The 23668-nt window shown below is 36.9% G+C and overlaps 1 protein-coding gene across 4 annotated transcripts in view; it reads left to right on the top strand.

Moving 5' to 3' along the window:
- Window positions 1-2158: 2158 nt before the first annotated feature.
- PALLD (palladin, cytoskeletal associated protein) overlaps window positions 2159-23668 on the top strand; it is a 192832-nt gene continuing 171322 nt past the window's right edge. For 3 of the 4 annotated variants that reach the window (XM_082759682.1, XM_082759680.1, XM_082759683.1), the window contains exons 1-2: window positions 2159-2307; window positions 5307-6335. In XM_082759682.1, coding sequence (XP_082615808.1) covers window positions 5308-6335 — 1028 coding nt within the window. In that variant the 5' untranslated portion in view covers window positions 2159-2307; window position 5307. The remainder of the gene's footprint in view (window positions 2308-5306; window positions 6336-23668) is intronic. The other variant, XM_082759681.1, reaches the window with a different exon arrangement.

Genomic DNA, 23668 nt, shown 5'->3' with positions numbered 1-23668 from the left:
ACTGTCTATTATTTTTGTAAAGGAGCACACATTGTACTTGCAATAAAAGTGGAAGGTCTTGATCAAAAATTAAGTAAGTTTCTAAAATATTCAGCATAGGTCAAAGGATATTAGCATTCCTAAATCTTAGTAGAATGGCATTGGGAAAACGTGTTCTTGGCTTAATACAATTGTATGAAACCTTACCCTAACTAGTTTGCAAGTTATAACCACTATTTCATTAACACTTGAAGGCATTAGAAATAAAATGATCACAGATCTTTCACTTTCTGGGCAAGTGTTAATATCATTATGCTGTACAGAAAATAATAGGCAAACCTCATTTATACAAATCACCAGTGCAATTGTATTTATAAAAGCTCAATTCCTTTAGAAATTATTTCTGCAAGTGTCTCCAGGCAGATAAATTTTCTTCCCAGAAGTGAAAATTTGAACACACAGTTCCAAGAACCGAGATTTTATCGGGTCCCTCCCTGTAAAAAATACTGAAGATAGCCCAAGGCAGTTTGTTGCTGTTTATATGCTGGCTATTTTTGACTCCCATTCCAAGGTGCCTAACTGTTATTCATTTAGGGGAGAAGCTAAGTGCCAGGACCTGGATTCCACTCTGCAGGGTGGGTGCTTAAAAATTAGGCATACAATAGTGAACTGCTAGATGACCAGCTCCTTTTTTTTGTGTAGAGTTTTTAGCCTGAAATTTTTAGAATGTAGATTCTGCTCTTACTTCACACAACAAAATTACTGTAAAATGACCTGTAATAAAGTCCTTTTTATTAATTTCATGTTAACGTGGCAAAGATCCCATAACATACGAATGGGGTCCATATACATTGTGAAGTAAGTATTCCTAATCCAACAGTGAATCTGCTAAAGTTCTGGTTAGAGGACAGGAACTACCTATATATATATACTACAAAAGATAGTATAGTAACCACTGGAATAGAATATGTGATAACTTTTTACACTTAAAGATGGTCTGGGACCAATGGGGAGCTATGGGTCTCTTGGGCATTTCCATCACAACAGTGGATCCACTGCAGGACAATACTGAGCTAAAGAGAGTGGACTTTGGCAGAAGGGACAGAGACCTATACCATATGTTTGGTGCTTTTGGCTCTATTTGACTTCTGATAGACTGCGATCTGGTGGAAACAATCCTACTCACCTATTGCTTTTATTTTTGGAAATTATGTGATAAAGTCTGCAGAGTTCTTTGTTTGACTGAGTATTAAAGGAAATGATGTGCCTAAAAAGGCACAAGTGTACTTTTGGACAGAACATTTTTCCTCCCTGAAGCACAGCTTACAGGAGTCCTTAATGAGGTGATGGTACTTCTTTGGCAAGGATCATAAGGGAGAGTTGACTGTGACTACTCATTACATGCTAAAAGGCTAGAAAGGCTAGAAAGCAGAAATGCATTTTGATTGTTTCCGTGGGGTCTTTTTAAGGTGTATGTGTTTTACAGGGACTTTTTGTGTCACTTCTGAGGGAGGTGATTATTTTCTGATGATAGGATTAGCTCATCTAAAAAGTTAAAATTTAGTGGGTAAAATTTATAATGTAATATAACAATTAAAGCTTATAATGTAATGTAATAATTAAAATTTAAAATTTATGATTACAGATTAATAATTATCTATTATTACAAAAAGGTTTACCAATTCTGCTAATAAATCAATTTATTTTTCTTTTATAGAAGTTTTAAAGGTATACCAGGAAATACTAGTTTTAAACTATTTTTAGTAGAAAAAGGCACTTATTAATAGTCATAAAAAATAATTTTCTTTAAAATAATCTGTTAAAACAATGTAGAAAATTTATTTTTTCCACAATTAGTTTTTCCACACTGTGTTTTCTATTCTCTGTGGAAGTAGCACTTTAATAATGAGAAAAATCACATCCTAACACTTCAGAGTAATATTTTAAAACGGTCTAAATGGCTATGTTAAATGCAACAGAACTTGTTCATTTAAATGATTAAGTTCTCTGAATCTCTGAGTAGTAAGTGCACAGAACTTTGTGTCTCTTCCAGGCACAATGTTGCTTCTACTGGAATTCCAGATAGTGGCAGTCTGCTGAAACATGAGTTCAGTTACCAAATATAGATGAGTGGGGTAAGAATTACATAGTCACAGAGGACAGATGTAACGCACAGGCCACAGTCTTCTTGATGTTTACTGAGGACCAAGCAATCTTTAGTGAAAAGCTGGAGCAACTTTAAGCGTACCTAGATAAAGAAGGAAAAAAGCAACTTTACCTGCTTCTAATTATACTTGAGACTCCTCAGATTAGCCTGTTCATTGTAAGGTCTGTTTCATATTTTCAACTAAATTTAATTTATTGTACTTTGGAGACTAATTGTGCAGGATTTAAAAAGCTAGAGGAAAAATATGTTTTTTCTCATTTAAAATTCTTTCTAGATGCATTTCTTCCTTGGCGTTGCTCTATTGAACATATTGGTTTGGGGTTGTATTTTATTATTTTTTGTTTAGGTAATTATTTTTCTTTGCAGAGCATCCCCTAATTCAGGATGTTTACACTTATGTTGAAATGAGCCCTTTGATTTTCTGTGGTTTCCTGTATTTCATTATTTATCTCTTGGATACGTTGATTTGATGAAATATTTAAATGTTTTCTGAGATGACTGTAATCTAGTACATTTTGAGTTGACTGTTTACCATATTATTCCTTACAGCATCTACATTATTTTGTGAAGAAATATTTAAATAGCATGATATTAAAATATGTGTTTACTTGTGAGCAGTTTTTTAGTATATAGCAGATAGGACCACATAAATACTTCATATGTAATAATGCTGGAGCTATAGCTAAACTCCTTGATCTGCTTACAACATTGTTTTTTGTTTGTGTCTTTAAATGATACAGTATATGGCTTCAGACATTACTTAATGAGTTGTGATGATGAAAAGTGTTATAAATATGTTGTAGGCTGACTTGGGGAAGCTAGAAATAGCATTAGGTATTTCTAATTATGATCTTAAATGCTACTTGATAGGATTTGCAGTATCACCTCCAGTTTGCTGCAGTTACAAGTTGCTATAAAAGACTAGTGGGGTTCTGTTAGCATTTGACTGACAAGAAGTCTTTATACTCAAAGCTTTAGGCAGCTGAATGTGCATGTGTATATATACACATATAAATCCATTTTGGGGCACCAGAACTTTGTCACCGAGGACACTAATCAGCACTGTTAATTGCTAATAATGAGCACATGTTTCAATTAATCAACTTTATCTAAATAGCCAGCTACAGATTGATTTACCTAATTTTCAAAGCTCAATGTCTAAATTTATTACCTATGTATCTAGTAAGTTTTTCTAATGAATGAAAATACAGCATAAAACTGAGGAGGAGATACAGTAGTTCCTAACAGATTCATTTCAGTCATCGTGTCCTGGTGGCTAGCAACAGGTGAAGCTTTCCATTGACCCGTAACACATTGAAACAACAGAGCAGCTCAGGGCTGGAAGTCAGAGAAGTTTATCTGAATGTGTAACATAACACTTCAAGCTGGGAGCAAGCTAGGAAGTAGTACGAATCAGATTTAAATAAAGAGATCATTTAAGCACAGATATTTACAACAAGTTACCTAAAGAGAAAACTAGTGTCATTGTTCATGTGAATACAAAATTTTAAAAACTAAGGTTGGGGAGACAGGCACTCTCCAGTTTTAACCCTTGGTTCCCTGGCATTCATTAAGCTTATGTCTTAACAGCTGAGCTTCTAGACCAACTGTTTGCTTGGCTTCTCAGATTCATTCTTCAAAGCTGCTGTGTGGTAGTCAGTTATACTGTATATACCTTTTTAGATTTTGTTAACAGCAGATTGGCATGGTTGCTAAATTTGTTGAGCTGTAAATACAGATAAAAAGAAAGAAAGATGTAATCCCATCAAAGAGTAAGCCTATCAGCGTATTCTATAAAAATACGTTTCAAATCCCAAAATAGTTTGGTTTCCTTGTACTTCTCTTTTATGTGTCAAGTTGTAATCTGTTGGCAAGACAAGCAGAGATATCAAGAGATGCATTTGCCAGGCCAAGAATTCCAATAATCTATCAGTCAGTTAATGACTACATGCCGGGTAAGCCCCAGGGAAGTGACTAAAGGTAATTGGAGCTTACACAAGCTGATGTAAAATGCATCTGGGTGAATCTCATGACTGTCAAGCCACCTATATTTCACTGCAGAAATACTTTGGAGCATTAAGAGGAAAAAAAAAAAAAAAGTCTTTAAAAAATCTTGTGTAGAATTTATTTCATAGAAATCATCAGAAGAGAATAATTGTCAAGGGTAATTAAAAACATTGATGTTCAATTTAATTCAATACTTTGCAAAAGCATCAATTACTTTTAAGATCAGGTCATCCACAGTCTAGTCACCGGCAGGACAAATAAATTTCAGTAAATGGAGTTTCAGGCAGATCCTTGTCTTGGGGTTTGAGAGATTTCTTTGATGTCTCATCTTGCTGGCTTTACAGAGTTAGGGAATATTCATCCTCACTGTAAAATTTTGGAAAAACTGAAGATGCATAGATGCTTCTGTACTTTATCAAACTGTTGCAGAGTACATATTATATGCTCCTATGTTGCAGGATGACCAAGGCTGTGAAATGTGTTTTCTTAGTGTTGTACTCTTAGCATGTGGTAGTTTTGATATTCCACTTCAGTGGCTAGAGAACTGCTACTAAGTTGTATTAAAAGCTACCAAATTTAGAAACATTAACACAAGAAGTACAACAGTATTAAACATATCATCAGTGTTGATAAGAAAGGATAACTTGGAAATTCTGATCCAAACATCCTTGGCACTTGTAAATGTGTAAATTTTTATAATGGTTTCACATTGTTTTCTCTCAGAATGTGATGATTTAGTGTCTAATTATCTGGAAGGCAATCCCGTGTGAAAAAGAAAAGTAAATATATTCCCCGAATCATCACGACTGTAAATAGTGGTCAAGTGTAATGGTATTGCTGTGAAATGATAAATTGCTCGGATTGGTCCAGCAGAATTAAGCTAGTGCTAGGCAATAGAAAGGAAGGAAGTCTTTCAAGTTACAACAGAAGATGAATTAGAAAAATGACTTCTGAGAGCTCTAATTTCCATCTAGCCAATTTTTAGTTCTGGTTTGTTTGAAGTTTTGAAATACAAACTAAGGTATGCACCACACGGCTTTGCTCTTCTCCCAGTTTGATGTCCAATTTACAGGAACCAGGATATAGCAGTGTTTTGTTTTTGCTTTAGTTCTTAATTTTGTTGTTGTTAAGGAGTTGCATTTGTGTCTTCCAGCATGCAAGACAGAAACTGTGGCCAATCATTGCCTCTTTCTTTAATGCTGAAGGAGGCTTACAGTGCAGAGAGAGGCACCAATAAGGGATATCCTGGGAACATGTCAGATGCTTCATCTTGCCATGACTTTTTCTGTGATTCCCTATCAGACACGCAGAATGGAGAATTTGCAAGTGAACTTTCTGCCTTCCTTACCCAGGAGGAGATATGTAAGAGCCTTGATATAGCTCGGGAAGCAATTGCCAGTTCTGTGAAGGAGAATCAGAATGCAGCAGCAGAGTTCACTCATTTCAACACCTCTCTTTCTAGTGCTTCAGAGCACACTTCTTTCTGGGATACCAAATTGCATGAGCAAGATACTTTACAGAGGCCTCAAACAAGCAGTCTGACTTCTGCTGCAAGTCACATTCCCTCGACGAGTCCAAAAGAGCAGTTCGCCTCACCTCAAACAACGAGTTGTTTTGCCACAGTCTCCAGGAAGCAAGCAGGCACCTCACCTTTGCTAGCTGCTAGTCCCAGCTTTATTAGAAGCCTGAAACATTCAGAGCAGCATGGTCCAGGTGTACCCAAGACATGCCCAAATTCTGAATTAGCATCCCAGGGAGAAGTTCCTTTCAGGAATAAGCTGTGTGACAAAGCTGCCACATTCATTGAGGAGCTGTCATCTATATTTAGAGAGGCAGCAAAGACAAGAGGCCGAAGTCCTGATGGGAACTCTTCTTCTCCAGACAGTGGATACCTCTCTCCTAAGAAGAAACAATCAACTCTAAGTACCTCAAGGAACCAGGACTTTGATAAGCTACATCAAGAAACTGAGCCCGGGGCAAAATTATCTGGGGTTCATCTCAATGGAGAGCACTTTTCTGAAAAGGAGAGCATCACTCAGAGTGAAACGGTCCTTTGCCACCCGTTCATCAATCAGGCTTCACCACCTCAGTTCACTCAGAAGCTCCGGAGCCAGGAAGTTGCTGAAGGAAACAAAGTGTTGCTGGAGTGCAGAGTTGCTGGCAACCCGGTCCCTGATGTCAGGTAAGTGCATGTGCTTTAGCAAAGTCACTAGATATCATCATCTCCTGATTGGGAAGACAACTGAGGAAAGGTATCAGTGGACCTGCTTAGAAGTAATAAGTCACATAAGAACTGTGTGTCATAAGCACATGGTTCATAAGCACATGGAATAAGAGATTCAGATCTCTTTAGCACTCTGGTCTTCCATGGCTTGGGAAATGAGGTTCTCCTTGATTCAAGAATCACATGGCTAAGTTAGAAACAGAAATGGCATTCTGTGTATCTTACCTCATTAATATAAGTGAAAGAATTCTCATTTACCCCTGAAGGGAATGTATGAAGCTTACAGGTATTTTTTTACTGCCAATGAATTAGAATGTTTCCACGACCCATACCAATGGAATTTGGAGTCTTTATTATGAGATGATGCTTGGCTAGATTTATGAAATTTTCACATTATCTTCAGTAAGATGTTTCCAGAAGAGGGTAAGATGGTCCCCATTTCAAAACTTTTTTACTGCTTTGTAGTGAAATTTATGTGCACATGGTTCTGTTAGATGACAATACACATACAAAAGTAGTTGCAGCATACCTTTTATTATTGTATTAGATTATTTGTTAATGTGTTTATAACAATTGTAACAGCTACATTTGCAGTACCATTGAGGGCTGAGTAATTCATAATACTTGCCCCCTTCCTTTGCTTCTAAAACTAATGGGAACCAGCACTGCACAGGCAGTATTTGTAGCTTTCCATGTCTGAGCCTTAATGCTAATGTAATTGCTTAGCACATCCACAGGTAGACTATATGTCTGATTTAATAGTTCCTCACAACCTATTTTGGTTTAAAGTCATTTGAGCATATTTAATAGTCCTAAGGGAAAAATTTGTACAAAAAAAATCCTGTTTAGACAGGAGAGAGTTTGTAGTTCCTCATGCAAACTTTCTGAAAGGTTCTTTAGTTACATCTGAACATAATTTTTTTGAAAGTTTTTGACGTTTCCTTAACAGAACATAGCAATCACTTTCCTGTAACACTGTGTTTTCAAGCTAAAAACTTAGATCATCCTACAAACAGAAGTCAGCTGATCCCAAACAAGTAAAACGGTGGATCTAGGTACAATTATGAAAGGCAGTGTTTTACTAGACACTGCTCACTTGTTCGCTGTTTACTGTTCACTTGACTGTTACCATGATCAGTCTATTATGTTTTTACATATACTTAGTATGTGATTTTAAAAATCAAGCATGCTGTAGTCTCATCAGTATCAATTAATTTACAACTCTGTTTATTTCCATTTCTGGAACCTGTAATCATGCTATCTTCATAGCCTGCAGGTCGCATCATTGCTGACTTGTAGCAAATATGCTTCATTCCAACCTCTCCATCCATTGTAAAGCTCCTTGATTGCCCGTTTAATACACTTTCATGGTTCACCCTCAAATTGCTTTTATTTAATAATCATTAATAATTTTCCATCTGGCAGCAGCACACAAATTTGTGAATACACTTAAAGATGACATATTTACTACAAAAAAAAAAAAAAAAAAAAAAAAAAGAATTGCTTTTTGTGATCTCTCACTAAAAATACACTTTCCTTTAGTCTTAATCTCGTCGTGACTGTCGAAGGGAGGAGAGACGGGGCAGCTGAAGTACAGCTGCCCCCGCTGGTCCTTTCGGCAGAGATAACATCGCTGCCACCCTGCTTGGGGCCGGGCTGGAGAGGGCGCTGCGACAGCACGGGACGGCTGAGCCGAGCCGAGCCGGGCAGGGATCCCGGCAGGGCAGGGATTATGTCATGCTCAGGAGACCGTGCTGACCTGCACAGCAAATCCTTGCGTGCAGTTTGGGTTAAATGAAGTCCTAACTCTTGGGGGAAGAGAGGATTCATTATTTTAAAAGATAAACAAACAAACAAGTGTGTTTGGTTTCATTTGATTCCTTAAAGACATTCTAGATTATAATTAAATCGTAATGTTAAAATTACTAGGAACATGGTTACGCTATATCATGTATGCAATCTGTTTCCCCTCTTTCCATAGCTTAAAGTTTTATGGTATATAGCATAAAACCCCCAAGCCCTTCTCAAAAAAAATAATAAAATTAAAAACATAAAAGCCAGGGCCTTAGCCAATCCAATCTAGTGGGTGGCATCCCTGCCTACAGCAGGGATTTTGGAGTTAGATGATTTAGATGGTACCTTCCAACCTGAGTCATTCCATGATCCTGAATATCCCCTAAATAGTCAATATTGCAGTGGAGAAAGACAAGTCCATTTAAAGCTGCTGATGCATTGCAGAATGACTGAAGAATACTTGCTGCTAATGCTACTTTCTGGAACATCTCTGCAAATTTCAATTTTGTATCATTTAAAAAAAAAAAAAAAAAGGCAAGAAAAATCAGAAATGGGTATTAATATTCTTTTTTTTTTTCTTTTCTCTTTTTTTAAAAAAAAAAAGAATATTAATACCCATTTAAATTAAAAAAAAAATAAAAAAAATAAAAAAATTTAAATTAAAAAAAAAAAAAAAGGTATTAATGTTCTTGCAAATAGAACAAGCTGAACAGTTACCTGTTCTGTGAGACCTCATAGCCAGCCACATAGCAGATGCCAAACTAGCTGATCAGATGTAGGGGCATGGGCCAGGATTATCATCATCTCTTTATTTGAAGATGGATGTTATAAAAGATGGATGTTAAATTGTGTAAAAACAATGAGATAATTGTTGAAACTAGGACTGTTCTTTCAAATTGCATTTAGGAAGATTCCAGCTTAGTTACTTTATTGTTTTCTGTTTGAATGGCAATATCTCTGTTTTGGTGTATTTCTGATTATGTTACTGAGAGTTTAAAAGAATCTCAGTTAGCTTCTTTATTCTTTGGTCTGCTTCTCATTAAAAGAATGAAGATCTGAAGTTCCTTGCTAATGCTCCACAAATAAATCACTTAATAACTAGTATTTATAAAAAGACTCAAAGATTAGAAGAAAATGTTATCGAAGTGTGTTTTAAACTGATTCTACACTTGAAGCAACTGTGAAAAGCTTAGAATTAAATTACAGAAAAATACTCTTCTAAAATGAGTACAATGGTGCTGTTATCTGCAGAATGAACATATATATATAAAAGAAGTTTTGACTCTTACTTACATAGGAACTGAACGAGACTTGTATGAATGCTAAAATAACAAGGCGCCATATGTCTTCAGAAAGCTCTTTCACTGTACTAGCTTTGTCCATATTAAATGTTTTCAGTTAAAAAAAAAAAAAAAAAAAAGCCTAATTGAAGTAGTTTTAAAATCAGAATTCCAACAGAAGTGGCACTAAAATAGTGCCGAAGGCAGTATTCCAAGAAGCTGCTTTTACTTCATATTTCAGCATTTATTTTTATAAATTGTATATATTGTCTCTGGGCCTTTCCATTATTGTGCAAAGCATCAACAGCCACGAAGTCTGACAGTGAGGAAATACATTAACAATCTGCTTGTCACGGACTGATTGAAAGCACTGATCTGTGAAAACAAAAACTAAATTTGGAGACTGGGTAGAATAGAGGTGGGAATTAATCCACATATTTAAGGAGTGGAGTTTTTTTTTTCTTTTGTATGAAATATGAAGGGAAATGGAGTAGTGAGACTTTACATAAGGCAAAGTGTTTGGAGTCAGTACTTTTGGTATCATTACTTATGAACGTTCAACAGGTATGCAGTGCTATACCTAATCCTATTTAAATAATTATGCTTAATATTCTTTGACATGTTTGCTCTTTTGCCTAAAGGCAATACCACATCTTGGATTGTTTAAGCTGCTTAAAGTTAATTACAGCAGTTTAAGAACATTACTTAAACAGGACATACTTTTGTAAGATACAATATGTTGCTTTATAAATGTAAATGAAGTAAATACAGTTATCACTTTGAAACTTGATGCTTTAAGAATTCTTTCATAATGCAAAGCTGACATGTCTGGAGCAAGCTTGCTAAGTGCATTCTTGACAATATGAAAGCTAACTTTAGAGATCTGGATGATGACATTGAGCAAATAAGACTTCTGAAAACGTGCATAGCTGATGACTGCAAGCATTATACCTCGTTCAATTAAGGCTGACGGGACCTTGAGGGAGGTAGAAAAGGCTTTTGGTCAAGAGCTTTTAATAGACCAAACATAGAAGAAATATTGTTAAACAGTAGTGAAAAATGTGCTTATTTTGTTAGTTCTAGAATTCATCTGGAAAGTGTGTTCTTTCTAATGAGTTTTACAGTTTACAGTACACTTAAGAGAACTCTATTAAATGTGAATCATTTAATAGGCTATGGGCTTGTCTATTAAGCCCATACAAAGGTGAAGGAAGGAGTAAAAGAAAATCCCTTACCCACCTATTCCCTGTCACATAAAAATAAGAGAGCAAGTCCTTCCCATAACATCTTTATTTCCTACCCGGAACACGGAGGTGGAAAGTGAGCAGGAATGTTGAAGTTGAGGTGTTTGGTGCAAGAACAGTAGTAAATAGACCTGTTAGTTCTGTGAACCCCACTGAAGATCTCTCTTTCAGTGAAACCCATTACTCTGATCAACAGTGAGTTTGGCAGAAAGAGACTAAAATCCTGGGAAGCTTTTTGCAGTATGCAGTAGACATATTCAAAGGGTATAATGATGAAAGAAGTCTGTTGTTCCTGTTTAGGCAGACCTTTGCAAACCTCTGAAGATGCATTATATGCAGAACAACTATTTTGTTTATATCTGAGGCGTGCTAAAGATTTCTCACCATGTTATTTATGCACAAAACATTTTCTGTTGTCAGAAGTCTTCACATTCCTTGTTCTTTAGGAATGAAATGCAGATAAATTTTTTGTTGTTGTTGCCATTTTTAGTTTGTTTTGTTTGTTTTGTATGCTTTTAGATATTGAAAGGAAAATAGTCCACAGTGATGGATGGAGGAGATAACAATACGAACAGAATTTCGAAGTTCAGCTTTCTATAGAATAAACCTTCACGGAGGTGGTGTCCCACTAGATTTTTCTATGTGCTTTTTAGCTTTTGTCCTCCAGAAAACTTTTGTATGGATTAATGGAAGTAATGGACTTTATTGCTATTTTGTGCCCTGTCAGCTCTCTTGCCTGAGATGATACAAAAGAGAATTGGTCGGTAGCAATAGTGAGTAATTACAAGGAACCGCAATAGTAAGGGACTTGCTTAAGTATCGGAAACTTGAACAAGTATTCATGACACGTTCCTGTAAATTAGAAAATGAGAAGACTTCTTGAATATATGCCTAGGAAATCTGGTTAGAGAAGAGGTAATCCAACTAGACAATTTCACTTTTACATACAAAAATGCCTGTTAGTTGCAAAGGAGTCTATAAAATGGTCTATATGGAAGCATCTTATTTGATGTACCGAAGTACTGTATATTGAAGTGTTTACCGTGGACTGCACACCAAGAACCTTCTTTTCCTTAAGTCATATGCTATGGTTAGTGTGATACTACTCAGTGTAAATGAGTACAAAACTCAAGAATAATAGCAGTGTGAACTCAAATAGCTTAGACTTCCTGTGGGAAAGGGTAATAAGTTAAAAACACTTGGGAATTGGAGATAATTAGCAGGTAGAATCACTCATAAAATACTGCTTCCCCACCCCCCTCCAGCTACCTGCAGATGAAAGCAAGTAGAGGACCAAAATTTTTGTGCAACAAGTCCCTCAGGAAGATGTTTCTTTTAGTCTAACACTAACATGCTGCTTCAAATCAAAGTGATTTTTATTGTTCCGTTATATTAATAATGTATACTCGCAGTGCATGTGTGCATTAATTTCATAAAACATAATGAATACTTTGTATTTATGCAGTGCCTTTCATCTGAGTATTTCAATGCTTTATAAAGAACCCGTATAATGTATGAGCAACTTTAGTTTATCTCCTCTAATTATATAAAGATGTGCTTTTCAGATGGCCAAGGGAAAGAGATTAGACACAGAATCCATCTCTTGTTTATGTTACAACTGACAGGTGACATAGCCAGATGAATTCTTTAAATATCACAAACAATTTAGCCACAAAGATAACACATGGCCCAGCAGTAAATCATTGCTTATGTGAAGATCACTTAAATGCTTGTCCTGTGAGTAGCCTAAGCAGGCATTTAACTGAACTAACCTGAAATGGGGGCCTCCTACTCCTGTAAAGTAGTCTTGACAAGTATAAGCTGGTAAAAAACTTCATAGAAAACTGCTTAACATTTGGCCACAATCTAGCATCCTTAGTCTTTTTTTTTTTTTTCCCTGTGGCATTGCACTTTAACCATTCCACTAATAATGCACTGATAATCAGGGGCCAGGTATAGTATCAGATGCTGTCAGAACCTGTTATCCTTGACAGCCAGTTCTGAAGGGAATCTTGGTCTCCTCAGTCAAGTGTGACCCTCTGTGTTATGACAGCTTTGCTTTCAAGAGGCAGGAATAAAAAAATACCCTAGGATTTGAAGCACAGTTCTTCTTGCAGGAGAAAACTGTGTTCAAATCAACTTCCCTAAGGGTGCCAAGTGCTGTACTTACACAGTTTACTCCTGGGAATAAGAGAGTGAAGTGGAACCACGTCCAAAAAAACTATAAATTGCGATGATTAGTTTAACAGGCACGTTTGCTTGAACAAAATACAGCCAGTAACAATGCAGTGGCACTCTGAAATATCTGCAAAATCAGTAATGAAAATTCTTTTTCTCTTTTGTATGTTGACATGTGTTCCTGTTGATTGTCAAGTTAGAGAACATTGCAAAAATAAGTGTTGATGTTATCAGTCAGATAAATAAATGCCTTCAGTGTCTAAGACAAGTGATCATTGTATGATCTGTAGAAGGAAGAAAAGGAGTTGTTTTATTCTTGTTGTGGTGTTTTTTTTTGTTGTTGTTGTTTTGTTTTATGAAGGTAGAAGTGTTTTTAATAACTCACTGCTGTAGTTATTTATTCTAGATGTCCTATGTTGGATAGTAAATGCCATGATGATTCGGCCCAGAGATATTATTTGTGATATTATACTTAAGCCCAGAGATCAAGGAGAAACGCGGATCTTATAATGACAATTATCTATATTTAAAGATTTGAATTCAGTTTGCTTAAATAATTTGTTTTGTTTTATTTTGGTTTTGCCTTTGGAATGAAATGGTAACTAAGATTACATGTTTGCTTATTTTTAAGTAAGTAGTAAGATGATTATTTTCAACTTAAGCATTGTTCTGGAAAACAATAAGTAATGCAATACACATTTGAGTTATGTAAGTTAGTTTGAGTTATGTAAGTTAGTTTTTTTAAATTTTAAGGTGTTTGAATAGTGAACATCTGTTATTTTCCAGTATAGGCTGATTAAAAAGGGTGCTGGCTAGTATCAGTTATCCCCACTTGGTAGAAAGGGAAGTCATAAAAACTTTTTCTGATCTGCTTCTCTCTTCCTGGAAGTGTGTTCCTCTGCTAGCTGACTAACAATACTAGCTGAACCAATTAGTTCAGAAAATAACAGGAATGAAACTTTGTAGATAACTAAACTAACTAATGTAAAGTAATGAATAACAGTGGCTTTTTATTTTTCTAATTCTAAATATGTAAAATCAGCTTCTTCATTTTAAATACTTTTATAGGTTAAAGTCATTGTTAGTTCCAGTTATATCCCTTCAGAAATTTCTGCTTTTTAAACTGTAAAGAGTTATATTAAAATAGCTGCCATAGCTACTAATCAATAGCCAATCTACCAGCTGTGCAAACCAAACACTTTTAATATCTGCAGTGACCAATTGAGCTGTCTCAATCGGATAAAGAAAAGCTAGTGAGTGTATGTTTTGGTGTTTTTTTAAAAAATGGCAAAAATCTTCCAGGGAAGTTTTTACACAAAATTAAAGGTATGACTAAAAAGTGGGGAAAGAGAATGTTTTTCAGGATCTGCCTTAATTCTGAATGGCTGGTCCATAGAAAATGTAATTCTCATAATTGCCCTGTGGAGAGTCCTCAGAAAAATGAATTCCATAATCTATGAATGAGATTTACATTACTAAATTCCTTGAGTTCTCTCATGCACTAAACTGAGACATCTCATTTTAATAATAGCTATAATATAACATAGTAGAAGACTAGTATCTTATTCCAAACTGATTTTAAAAATAATAATAATAAATAAAAAGGTATAGTCTCTCAATTTCCACTTCTGCACGTTAACAGCTTTTTAAATTTAATATGGATTTTGCGTCTCCTAAACTACAATTATATTTAATCAATCATCAGTGAAGCAAATGTGGAAAGGATAAAAACTCAGAATGGAAAATACTCCTTAGGTCTGCTTTGGTTAGCTTCCTTAAGAATGCTTGGGAATCCCTGCTACTAGAAGATATTCTTCTGTGATTCTGTGGTTCTAACATCTCCAGAATATCCTGCGTTGGAAGGACTCACCAGGATCATTGAGTCCAGCTCCTGGCTCCACCTAGGACCACCCAAAAATCAGACCGTGTGTCTGAGAGCACTGTCTAAACGCTTCTTTGAACTCCATCAGGCTTGGTGCTGTGACCACCGCCCTGGGGAGCCTGTCCCAGTGCCCGACCACCCTCTGGGTGCAGAACCTTTCCCTAACCCCCAGCCTGACCCTCCCCTGTCCCAGCTCCATGCCGTTCCCTCGGGTCCTGTCGCTGTCCCCAGAGAGCAGAGCTCAGCTCCTGCCCCTCCACTGCTCTTGTGAGGGAGCTGCAGGCCGCCATGAGGCCTCCCCTCAGCCTGCTCTGCTCTGGGCTGAACACACCAAGGGACCTCAGACACTCCTCATACATCTTGCCCTCCAGACCCTTCACCATCTATGTAGCCCTTGTTTAGACACCCTCTGATAGTTTTATGTCCTTCTTATACTGTGATGCCCAAAACTGCACACATTACTTGAGGTGAGGCAGCAGCAGTGCAGAGCAGGACAATCCCATCACCAGCTAGCAGTGCTGGGCCTAATGCTCCCCAGGATGTGGTTGGCCCTCCTGGCTTCCAGGACACACTGTTGATTTAGGCAGAGCTTAAATTGTAGTTACGGAGCAGTATAATATAATCCAAACAGGAATGTGGAACTCTACTTTTTTTCCCACATACTGCACACAGCGTATGTATCTTGCTGTCTTTATTGACAGTTAATATCGGCAGGATCTAAAGACTTGACTGTATTCTCCTCTAGGACAAGAGAGATGTGCAGCTTAATTCTCAGTTTATGATTTGCTGGGGATGTTGGTACAGAGAGTCTCTCGTGTAGTAAAGTGTGAAGGAAAATATTTGCAGCATTACAGAGGTAAATGTTACTGTATGGTTTCCACCTTTTTTTCCAAAGCAGTATTGCCGCTGGTGATGGCTTTCAAGTTTAATTACGGAGGGTTGGGACAGAGGAAGACTTGATTCTATCTGAGCTTCCTTAGGCTTGCCATATGGCCAGAAGGAATCTATAAAAGCCTGTTTTCCACAAATCCTGTGAGATGTAATTTTGGGGGACTTCACCTATAAAGGAAGTAGGTGGGGATAGCGATTTGCAGTTAGCTGGAGAATTATTACAGATGCCAAGTGCAATTCTAGAACATACTACTGACTGCAAATTCAGAGGCTGGTGATTCAGTGCTTCAGCCTAGAATCCCTCTTTGTTCTCAGAGGATTTCTAAATCATTCACTAAAGCACCCCTCTACACTCCTTTGCTTTTTTTTTTAATAACTAAAACACAAACTAAATGAGATCAAGTAAATCTCTTGTTGGATAGAAGAAACACCACTCTTGCCATAACTCAGGTAAGTGGCAACCTGAATATTGGCTGTATGTGAGTTTACATAGTATGATATTACAGCCAAAGTCACAGCAGAACCCAGGAGTGGTATAAGACCCATGGCAAATTCCTGTATAAACTGATGCAGAAATTGGCTTTAAATGAAGGCCTTTCCTAATTTAACAGTTATAGCAGGCTCACCTTATTATATTCCTACACTACTGTTGTCTTTAGGACAGTTCTTCAGGTGTATGACACGAGGATAGAAATATCATCCTTTGAATTGAGAAGGTAGATGCACTATTAAAGTTTCCCTGTCTGGATGGTGTTGGTAGGTAACTTTCGAATCAGTACTGCTCTCTGTTAAAGCAGACTTTCATACTCTGCCTCCTGCCTATTGGAAAGATGGCACTAGTACCTCAGCCTTCAGCACAAAGTTGGCATGCCCTTCAATACGTTGCATTCTACACACCACTCAACTTCATTAATTATTGCTTCAATTAACCATATAGTCTACTTTGCTAACTTTAGTGTTGTGCAGTTTGACTGGCTAAAAGACATTGCAGGATTTTGTGGGTAACCCCTACTATTATAAGTGTGAGTATTTTACTTGGTACTATGTATTTTAAGGCTGCTTTGTTATGTGATGGTTAGAAACTTCAAACTGCAGGAAAAGCACCACATGCCTCAGTGACCATGCCGATTCCCAAGGATGATCCTAACTTATGCATAGTGTGACAACTGCGTTCACCTTTCTCTTGTTCTGGCATTCTCAAAGGTTCACTAGGCCAAGATAAAAATTGCTTTTTGGTACAGAACAAGAAAGGATGTGGACATCCTTTCCAAGTGTCTCTTTCCATGTGGACATCCACCAAGTGTCTCTAGACTGAATTTTTGTAGTGCTGTCCTCAGGTCTTCTGCTTCCTGAAAGAGAATTGTGGTGTAGTCATAGAATCACAGAATGGTTTGGGTTGGAAGGAACCTTTAAGATCATCTGTTTCCAACCCCCCTGCTTCTTGAACTCCATCAGCAGGGATATCTTCTACTAGATCATGTTATCGGGTTTCCCTTATACACAAGATTAAATTTTAGACCCTTTGGAAAATCAGGTGGTACATATTGTAACTACCCCTCAGTTCAGGGGGGTTGTTCATACTTAATTAAGAATCCAAAGCTAGTGTGTGGGGCTCATTGTGCAAATGAAAATGCTGACTTTCACAGATGGAGGGCTTGGAAATTTGCTACTTTAATTTAGTTCTCTATCTGATTTTGTTTTATGAATGTGTGATTAAGAAAATTCAGTGCTTTGCACGTGATACAGCAAAGAAAATAGCTAGAAGAATATAGAAGAATATTGTTGCTGTTCTTTGTCGTCTTGTGTCTCTCTGCCCCTCTGCCCTCCTCCACCACTTTTTTTTTCTTTTTTTTTTTTTTTAATCTGGTATTTCAGGATTTAGGAATCTAATCTGGTATTTCACTTTAGGAAAGTATTAATTCCTCACCTTTTTGTGGAAAAGGGAGAAATCAGCACTGTCTAACTGTGGATTAGTACTGAAGTTATAGGATGAATATCCAAAATGATAGAGGATCATAATAAATGGGAAACAGTACAGGAAGGACATTGCCAAAGAGCTTCTTTGGCAAAGAGCTCTTTGTCTTGAATATGTTAATAGAACTAAAGTGCTTTTAATCTAAGAGGTTATTTTTTGTTCCTAGAGCAAGTTACTCAATCTAAAGTACTGATTCTCATTTTTCAAGTGAGAGGGAGAAAATTTATACTAATCTTTCTGAAAACAAAATTCAACTGTTTTTCAGAGAAGGCCCTTATTCAGGTAATCCTTATCACGTGTGCTATGAATCTCCTGTGAACTTCAATGAAGTCTGTTATCAGACTGAAACATGTTGCCTGGCAAAGTTCTTCTTGTCTCTAGTTTGTCCAGGGCATTGACAGCTCCCTTTATTCTGCACCAGCCGTGAAACTGTCTGTTTCATCATCTAAATGGACCAAAAGATTCCATTTTACTTAAGAAGATACAATCTTAACACTCGGAGCAGAGATTATTACAGCCTGAAACTTTACTCAGTGTTGCAATAGGGTTTATACACCAAAACCAAGGGTGGATTGAAGGAAGACATGGTGGGCTAGATGTAGACGTCCTCACTGAAGTTCTGTATACATCCTGTTTATGTGATGCTTTATTAAGGATGCTTTTGCAAATAGCCTGGCTTTTGCTTCCAGCTAATCTTTTAAAAACTGTTGCTCTTCTGGATATAATCTATTTTTATTTTACTGCCTTAAGAACTGCATGGGGTATTTCCAAGGTGCATAGATGAGAATGATGTATCAAATTTACCACAATTCAAAGTGAAGTGTCCCCTTTTAATACTTACTGAAATTTGTGTAGTAGTTGCTGTTTGTGCTGTAGCTGTATTTTTGACAGCGTATCTGTGTTTTCCCATGAAGAGTACAGTACTGCAACAGCTTCCTTAGCTAAGGAATGTCAGTGGTGAAATAAGCAGTCCCTGATGCCTTAGAAAGGCTCTCCTGACACACCTAATAAAGCTTCTTGGAATGCAAATGTCTGATAGAGGGAGACATGAGGAACCACTGACCCTTTGCATGGATCTTCCCATATATGCCTAAGGCATTCCGTGAATTAGCAGTACAAGAAAACTACGGTACATGCAAACATACTATTTATGGGTAAAATAAAAGAACTGAAGAAACAGACGCTACATAGGAATGTTAGAGATGCCTTAGGCACTGCCCTTATTTGTTTAATTATTTATTTCCAGTTCAATCTCTTTTTGACATCTCTTTAAGGACTCCCACTGCTGTAGACAAAATCTTATTATCTCATGCTCATAAGTGATGGTGCAGAGCTTCCCAGAGCCAGGTTTAGATGGAATACCACAACCTGATAGCCTTTTTTGCCAACCACATGCTTATGTATTTTCTTTCAACCAACAGATCCTTGTATCCCGTAATTAAAATACAGGTAGAACACTGTAAAGACCAACAAATAAAACAGAAGATATAAAGTTCCCGGTTTTTTATGTTTTTGTTTTACAAATGAGGAATTCTGTTTTAGAAATTGTTTTTAATAATTCACCGGAAAAAATCAAGTGATAATTTTTTGGGGGAGGGGAAGAACATTTAACTCTGCTGTCTGTGCCCGTCCAATTTTCATAAAACCTACGTTTCAAGGAACAGAGACCTTTTTTCATAGAAGAGCAAGTATCTCTGAAAAATCAAGTGACTTTGTCAGTTAACCCTTTATATCTGTTTTTAAGGATTCTTCTTTCCTTCTCTTCCTTCCTACTTTGTCCTTTAATTATTCAGAAAGCTTCCTCTTTCTCATCATAAGACAATGGTCTGTTATCCCACTCATGCACAACATCCAGAATGCAATTCTAGGGTTGTCTCTACCCTCTGCCTCAGGTTCAACCTGGTTTTCAAATAAAACTTGCAGATCAGAGCAGGCTGTGGAAACTGAGCTGCAGGATTGTCAATTAGACCAGGGAAGTTTTTCAATATGTTGCCAGGTATTTCACCCAGCTGTTTATTCTTCTTCCACTACAACATGAGCAGGAGTTTTGGTTAATTGTACCTCTTCTTTATACTCTTGCTGTCGTTTTTTAATATTAAAAGCAACTATCTCGGCTGAGCTGAGCTATTTTGTTTAGTTGTATCTGCATTAGTCAGTAGTTCACTTCCATAAAACTATACTGATTTTCGTGCCTTCCCATGAAGTTCTGAATACATGAAAGGTGCTTTATATTTTATCAAATCGCTGTTCTGTTGTTCATTAGAATACCTTTGTTTCTTTTTATTGTTAATTATGCTTTCAACCTTTGAGTTCTTTCTTGAGTACTGTTTAGTGAATGGTACTGCATACTTCTCATTTGATTTTCACTTTCCATATTATATTGAATCTATTTTCTTGTTTGTTCGTTTCATACTTGTGCTGTACGACAACAAAAAATCTATTTCTTAGTACTTTTTTTCCTGTACTCAAAGCTGAAATCATTAAGTTGCTCTATTAGGTTTCTTCTGTGAATCCTGTGAGAAAACTGAACCTTTCCTCCACTCACTGAAGAATGGAATGCCACAATATTTCGGATTGACCATTTTTGCTGAAGGGAGATTCATTTCTGACAGATGCAACCTTTCTACAAAATAGCTCTGGGAACACATTAGGTTAGTCTTAATGTCACTGTCTTGTGGGGGGGAGAGGAAACATTGTTTTAGTAACCACACAAGGTAAGTTGTTATACTAAAGAGTTCAATTAAACTCAAGGTCCTGAATAAATAGGCACAATAGATTTTAATATATTAACAATAATTATAATTATAATTATTATTATATTAAGATGATGGTAATCCCATAGTCATATTTTGATGTTGCTTGCAAGTGTCATCCAATTTTCATTTGATAGTTGAGTGAAGCAAAAAGAGGTTGCATGATAAGTTGGCTTTGAAGCATATCACTATTTAAGGAGAATGAGCCAGGGACAGGAAGGCTCCTGAGTGTTATCTAAGGATTCTAACAGTTTGTTCAGATGTCTGAGCTTCAAGCAAGCAAACATGTTGCAAAACCTGTTCCCATTTCAAAATAACCTTTTATCAAAAGGAGGTGCAGTAAACAGGAAACTAGAAGACTCATTTCAGGAGTCTGAGAGATTAATGTAACTTGTCACGTACTTCTCTTAAACCCTTGTATTTAAACTCAGGCATCAGTGTGAAACAACGGAGAGGCAGAACAACCTACTGGATAGAAAAGATCTTGGCCTTCTGTCTGATGTAACCAGGTTACAGCACTAAAGAAATATTTAGGACAATGGTTCTTAGGAGATCTTTTGGTAACTTACTCTTCTCATACACAGGAATAACCTAGGATGCAACCAAGCCAGGGATTCAAGTCCAAGGCATAGCTGACTGGATGGAGCTGGGTGCAAGTTACAAATATGATCTTTCCCACCCCCATCTTGTGGGAGTTTTGCAGTCTTCATTGGATTTCAATTTTACTGTTTTGTAGCTCCACTGCATCCCGACTGTAGTCACCTCTCAGTTGTGGCATAGACTTTCATGAAGTCACACAGTCATAGAGAATGACTGTGACAAGTCTGTACTTAGCTGCAGTGTTTATAACCAGGGCATTATACCCCATTGCAGAGCTACCATCAGAGTCCAAAACTCCTCACTCCTTTATTCTGCTTTATTCTAGCAAATACGTGTGTAGCTGCTGAAATATGCCCTGTACACACAAACATATTTGCATTCAAAAAAGGCGAGTCTGCAGTGTTTCACAGTTCAAAATATATTCCATGCAAAACCCTTAGTTAGCAGTGGGATGATTTAAAAAAAAAAAAAAAATTTCTTCCAGAATGACAATTTATATATGCACTGTGTAACTTCAGTAAGGCCACCAAATCCTGTAGAGATTTTCTTGTCTTGTTTTGAATGGAACTTGGAATAGATTTTCTTGGTTTTCCACAGTAATAAGGAGAGGAATTTAAAGTGAGAGAAACAAAGGTTGTAATTGTTGTAAGTTTTAAAAAATAAGTCTTAATATTTTTTTATTTATTTTTATTATTTTTCTGTATATTTTTTCTTTTTATTATTATTAATATGTTTATATTATGTTTATATTATTCCTATTTATAGCTCTTATAGTATGCCTCTTTTGGGCTGAGAAAAACAAAATGATCGTTTTGCCTAGTATTTGAATCCTTTTCACTCCTCCAATTTTATGCTTGGTGAAACCTTATAGCCCAAGAACCCTTTGAGGGTAGTCATCACAGATCTAACAGAATACTTTTGATTTTTATCACAGCATGAAGGCAACATCAAGAGATGCTGAGATTCAATGATGCTTTTCTTCAGAGTAGCTACTTTAAAAAATACCAGTGGAAAAAATGTTGCCCTGTTTTAGGGCCAAATATTGTCTAAAAAGGAAGTATTTTGATTACATTGTAATAGTATGAAATATAACCTAGATAATGAAAGGCAAGAGGATATGGCCTCTTACTATGTAATCTTTTTGGCCATCAGCCAAAGCAGGAAATTTTCTCTGGGAGAGTGAAGGTATCAAGTAACTTGAAAAGTAATGTATTTTTAGAGACACTAGCTTCATTTCACACTGCTTTCTGGAATTAGATTGTCACCTCAGAGAGCAGACTTCTTGTTTGAAAAGTAGTCTGCACTTTTTTTTTTTTTTTTCTTCTTAAATATGCCTTAACTGGATGAGGGGAGAGATGGAAAAGCTAAAAAATACAGTTGTTTGAGGAAGGACTTATTACTCATATACAAAGGTATACTGGAGTATGTACTAAAGAACAGCGTACTCGGTTCATGACTATGCTACGAATGTGTAATCCTAAATGTGCACACTAAAATAACAGATTTGTGTTATTTCACTGACTCTCAGCACAGCCCAGAACAGGAATAAGTGCTCAAAAGTATAGTGATGGGTCCTGCAATTATCATCTGCTTCTACTGTTTGTTGCACCATGTGTGTCTGTTCGTTTTTGAAGTCTGTGTGGAGAGACCATGGCACGTGTCCATGTAGCACCAGGGGGCATGGGGAGGGCAGGCTGTGGATGTTTGAAGGGATTAGAAATCTTTTCAGCTTGAAAGCATTTTGGTCACTTACGGAGCTTTAAAAATAACTTTACTTATTGTACAGGAAAAGGTATACTGCTGAAAATGAAACAGTGAAATAACTATGTTCTTACTCAATACGATTACAATTTGCTGACCACCATTCTATTTACGGGGCCCAAGTCATCATGGTATGGAATTAAGTGCTGAGTAACGTCTGTATCAGAAAGTATATAAGGCTTGTGAAACGTCGTTGCCTGTACCACACCTACCATATTGTCTTATGATAGTGATGCTTCTTGTCTAAGTGAATGATTCAGTTATCACAAATACTCTCAAAACTTAAAAAGGCAACAGTAGGATTCAGCAGGGTGGGGGGCAACAAAGACTCAGGCCCACAACTATTCTGTTCCATCAAGCCAGTCTGATCTCACCTCCTGCTGGAGTTGGATAGATGTTGCAACAGAAGGTTTTGTTGGAGGGGTTGTGGGATTCCGTCCTTCTGCCAGAGCCCTACCATGGGTAGCATGGGAGAATCAGCACCTAGGCACGTTAGTACCAAATGCATTCTGATTCATGATGCCAGATACTGTAATGAGATCATATTATACATTATTTCTTTGGGGGCGTCCACACCTCCCTTAATTGTTCCTATCCTTTGAAGACATGCTGACTACAGCTGTGTTATTCCTTAACTTCAAAAGTTTCAACGAATTAAAAGGTTTTGGGAAGGATTTTGTGACAGCTAAGGGTGTGGTGGTTTATTTTTCCTCTTTTTTCTTTTCTTTATTTTTTTTTTTTTTTAAGAGAGGAATGGGCAGAAAATTAGGTGTTTGGTTTGCCTAAATTCAAAGAAAATGCTGCCCAGTAATAGATGTATTATCCTGCCAGTTCTTTAGGGCATATTTTGAAATTTGATACAGGGCAACCTTTGTGCTAGAGATGTGCTTTTTGCCACACCTATGAAAATCCACCCAGAGCTGGCCAAGTTGT

Source organism: Aythya marila (assembly GCF_965140915.1).
Source record: "Aythya marila genome assembly, chromosome: 4".
NCBI classification, from domain to species: Eukaryota; Metazoa; Chordata; class Aves; order Anseriformes; family Anatidae; genus Aythya; species Aythya marila.
This window is presented reverse-complemented; position numbering and strand designations above follow the sequence as displayed.